The 4,946-nt window shown below is 33.5% G+C and overlaps 1 protein-coding gene across 1 annotated transcript in view; it reads left to right on the top strand.

Annotated features, from left to right (window-relative positions):
- LOC132168464 (protein FAR-RED IMPAIRED RESPONSE 1-like) overlaps positions 1 to 4,732 on the top strand; it is a 6,114-nt gene extending 1,382 nt beyond the window's left edge. The window contains exons 2-4 of the mRNA XM_059579458.1: positions 2,767 to 3,661; positions 3,818 to 4,252; positions 4,370 to 4,732. Of these exons, the coding sequence (XP_059435441.1) occupies positions 2,767 to 3,661; positions 3,818 to 4,252; positions 4,370 to 4,732 (1,693 nt within the window). The remainder of the gene's footprint in view (positions 1 to 2,766; positions 3,662 to 3,817; positions 4,253 to 4,369) is intronic.
- The last annotated feature ends 214 nt before the right edge of the window (positions 4,733 to 4,946 follow it).

Genomic DNA, 4,946 nt, shown 5'->3' with positions numbered 1-4,946 from the left:
TATATTTTGGTTACCATAATTGTTTGTTATATATATATATATATAAAGGAAGTTCTGGAGGCTCTTATTGATCGGTGCCACGAGGATGAGTTGCACCTCTCTGTCTTGATTGCTAAAAAGATATGGGCACGCCGTAATCTGGTGGTACATGGAGGAGAGTTCATCCATCCCAATCGAGTAGTGCGTGAGGCGGAAGACATGCTGCAATGCTTTATCACACCACTAGGAGACGGCAATAAGGGAATAGCTACCGGAGCTTCAGCGGTCCCTGTGCAGTGGGAAAAACAATCACTTGTACTTCAATGCAGATAAACCCCCTTTTTGACAATTCTTTTTCTTTTGAAAATTTTGAAGTACGTAATCAACTTTATTATTAAACAATAAAAATGTTTATATAAGCTTTTATATTTTGATTACTCTAATTGTTTGTTTTATATATATATATATATATATATATATATATCCTTTTTCTTATGATAATTAATTTCTCTTTAATTTTTTATTTATTTTGTTAGTTACATTCTTTAATATTTTTAATCAAGTTCTGTTAATAATCTCTAGGTAACCTCCTAGTAGTGCCCTTTAGATGATTCTTATTTGACTCTTTAAATCTACTCTCTCTTTTAACTAAAAAGTCACATTTTCTTATTTTAGCTACCCATTTATTTTAGGGTTAAATACCTTATTCACCTCTGTAGTTTAACTTTTTTATTTGTTGACTCATAGGGTTTACTTTTTATTACAGGAGGTCCTTCTGGTTTGCCTAAAGACAAAGATAGTCCCTCCTTCAAAATTTCGTCCAAAATTTGACAGAACGCTACGTCAGTACTAATCACGGTTTGACAAGTGTCCATATAAATAATTAATTAAAAATAATAATTTTTAAAAAAATTAAAAGTACTAAAAAAAAACATTAAAAATGATATTTAATTAATTTTTTTAAAAAAAAAACACATGAAAACAGATTTTTTTTATGTGGATGTGTTATGGAAGGACACAAGTAGTATGAAAGAACAATTTCTAGTTTACATGGTTTGACACTGAATTTGCCAACACTAAAACCTGAAAAGTCATCTCCACAGAAACTGAAGGATTTGTGTTTTATGGAAGAAGAATGTTCTTAACAACCATGACAAGGAAATCGGGGTAGATTGCCATGGCTAAACTCCAATTAGACAAATAGAAGGGGTGGAAAGGAAGTGAGTCCCTAAAACAAGCTACTCAGAGCTTAAGGTACAGCATATCTTAGTTGCTTAATCACACAATGCTTCTCTCAGTGAAATAACTAGATACTTCGAATGGAAATGGAGAAATCATATAGACTGTACATAAGAACTGGAAACTTGTAATCAAAATATAGCAAGCTCTCAGTTAATACTCAAAACTACACATTATAACCTACCAAGAAACATCAAAATACAAGTCGTCACTCACCAAGTACAGCCAAGCATGTCTAAGATCACTGCATGAGAGACAACTGTAGTTGACTAAATTATGGGACATCAAATCTGTCACCTGGACGAGTTACAATATCACTGTGTTTTCCAATCAACAATACCATAGCAAAAGGCTACTGTTTATCTAGTTGAACCAGAGCAACCACCAAATTCAATTTTGTTCTGACACACCCAGTGACAAAGTTTAGACGTAGGGAAATGCTAGAGATCCGGACATTTTTCCTGAAAGTAATTTTCAGAATGATGTGGAGCCAACATGGCTGATGCCACGTCTGTTAAATTTAAACAAGTCAAAAAAAAAAAAAAAATAGATGGCCCACAGAGATTGCGTTTTGGTTTGGCATTGGAGAAATGGTGTGTCAGGAATGATGGGCGACCGAGACTATTGGTGCATAAGATGACAAAAATTCAATAAAATAATTTTTCCTTCTCAAATTCATTCCTTTAATTTCGCTCCAAAATTTTTCCCTCCCACCAAAGAGCACCTCCCACCCTGCGTAACATTCTTGTGACCCACCACCCACTCCACTACCGGACACCATCGCCTGCAATCCATCATTTGTAAACGTAAATGTGTTTTTTTTTTTTTTTTTGAGATATATATTTTTTTAGAGATATTTTAATTGTTGTTGATGACACATATGGTTGTTTGATTGCTTTCTTACTAGGACTCTCCTACAAAAATTTAGACATTTTTTTTGTATTTCACTTAGTTGATTTTGTTTTATTGATAATATTATATCTCTCTTTTGTTGGGTTTTTTTTTTTATTATTATAATTATTATTAACAAATTTTTTTTTTAATCGTATACTGAATGGAAGTGTTATTTTTATTTTTATTTTTATTTTTATTTTTGTTAATCTTGGATTTTTGAATGGAAGAACACAATTATTTAGCTTTCTTGCATAGGATAATCGTTTTGGTGTATAAAAGTTTTATTTTTTTTTATTTTTTTTTATTTTTGTAATGTTGGTTGTGGATTGACAGGATTGAAAAATGTTAAAGGGTTAACAACCTTAGTGCTTAGAACTAATGAACATTGTTTGACTTTTGTTTCTTTGATAGAGAGGTTCTTTTAACACAAAAGTTAAAGAATTAATTTCTCTCAATCAAGTTAGGATCTCCTGTAATTTGACATTGATGCCGAGTTCAATGATGAATGTAAGCAACAATGAAGCTCTTGACCCTCAAATTGGTTAGTTAAAAAAAAAAATTTTGCTTGTACTATATGATTTGTTAAATTTATGTTAATTGTTTCCTTTTAACTTTGTTTAGATATAACTACTCTTGAAAATCAAATGGTTGAAGAACCAACAATTGGTATGATGTTGATTCTGAAGAAGAGGTTTTTTCATATTATAAGCAATATGCCAAGCAAGTAGGTTTTGGTGTGACAAAAAGATCTCGTAGACTTGGAGATGATGGAAATGTAAGATACTTCACCATTGCATGCCTTCGTGAGGGCAAGTCAAAAAGCAAAGCATCTAATATCGTTTGGCCAAAACCAATGGAGAGAATGGGGTGCAAGGCAAAGATCAATGCAAAAGTAAGTCTAGATGGAAGATTTACATTGTCTAGTGTCGTGCTTGAACACACTCATGTAGTAAGCCCAAGCAAGGCAAAATATTTTAGATGCCATAAGAAGTTAAATTCTCGTGTGAAAAGAAAGCTTGAACAACTAGATGATGCTGGAGTTCGTCCAAGTAAAAATTACAAAGCTCTTGCTATTGAAGTGGGTGGGTATGATAATCTTCCATTTGGAGAGAAAGATTGTCGAAATTGCATTAACAAAGTAAGGAATGAGTTACTTGGAGAAGGAGATGCCAAAGCATTGTGTAACTATTTAATGAGAATGCAACAAAAAAATAACCGCTTCTTCTATGTCATAGACCTTGATGAAGAAAGACATTTGAAAAATGTGTGTTGGGCAGATGCACGAAGTAGGGCAGCATATGAATCGTTTGGAGATGTCATAAGATTTGACACCACATACTTGACTAATAAATACAAGATGCCGTTTGCACCTTTTGTTGGAGTGAATCACCATGGTCAATCCATATTTTTTAGGTGTGGGTTACTATCAAATGAGAATACCGATACTTTTGTGTGGTTGTTCGAAACATGGTTGAAATGCATGTCAGACCGAGCTCCAAATGCAATTATAACTGATCAAGATAGAGCTATGCAAGCTACAATTCGGAGAGTATTTCCAAGAGCTACACATAGATTTTGTTTATGGCATATAATGAGCAAAGTTCCGCATAAGCTTGGATCTTACTATCAATATGAAAACTTTAAGGGTGCTCTATTAAATTGCATATATAACTCTTTGATTTGTGATGAATTTGAAACAAGATAGCAACAAGTAGTTGAGAAATATAATCTTCAAGAGAATGCATGGTTATGTCAATTATATGGAGAGCGGCATCAATGGGTACCGGCATATGTGACAGGTACATTTTGGGCCGGAATGTCCACTACACAACGAAGTGAGAGTATGAATGCCTTTTTTGATGATTATGTGGGGTCAAAGACTCCGTTGAAGAAATTTGTTGGGGATTATGACAATGCTTTGATAAGAATGGTGGAGAACGAGCGTCTAGCTGATTTTGGTTCTTACAATAAAATGTTTCCACTTATAACTCTTCATTCTATTAAGCGTCAACTTCAAGCTATTTACACAAATGAAAAGTTCAAAGAAGTTCAAGAAGAGTTTAAGGGATTCATGATGATGTATTTGCCATCCTTACTAAAATGCGAAGGTGCGATTTCTACATATGAAGTTATTGATCGTGTAAGAGTTAGTGGTGACTTCACAAAAGAAGTAAAATATTGTGTTTACTTTAATGACACTGAATGTGAGGTAAAATGTACTTGTAGATTGTTTGAATTTAGATGAATCATGTGCAAGCATGCCCTTATTGTTCTTACCTTGGTGAAAGATGTGAAAGAGTTGCCATCCAAATATATTCTTGACCGATGGAGGAAGGACTTGAAACGAAAATATACTTTCGTTAAAAGTAGTTATGACGATTTGAGTGGCAATCCTAAAGCACAAAAATATCATGATTTATGCAATGATTTTTCTGAAGTAGCATTTCTCACATCAGATTACAATGAAACCTATATGACAATGAAGGCTTGTGTACGTAAGTTAAAGGAGGAATTGCTTTGTAATGGGTTAAGAAGTGGAAGCAGTTTGAGTAGTGCACCTTCTCTTCACATTCCCAGTGGATATTCGATTTGTAATGAAGCAACTGATGGGAGGTATTAGAAATGTAATAAGTTGCGGAGTCCTTTAGTTGCAAAAAGTAAAGGAAAGCCCTCGTCAACACAAAAGCAATCCATTGTAGAAAAGGTTGTTAGAAAGTTAAAATTAACAAAGGTGAAGAAATGACAAGAGCAAGTTGCAGTTTGTATTCCTATTTTGATCCTTGATACTCTACTGTTAGGAATACCTTGAAACTCTATAGTTTTTTGTATTCCTA

This window comes from Corylus avellana, chromosome ca1, assembly GCF_901000735.1.
Source record: "Corylus avellana chromosome ca1, CavTom2PMs-1.0".
NCBI lineage: Eukaryota > Viridiplantae > Streptophyta > Magnoliopsida > Fagales > Betulaceae > Corylus > Corylus avellana.
The sequence above is the reverse complement of the archived record's forward strand: the minus strand, read 5'-3'. Positions and strand labels throughout refer to the sequence as shown.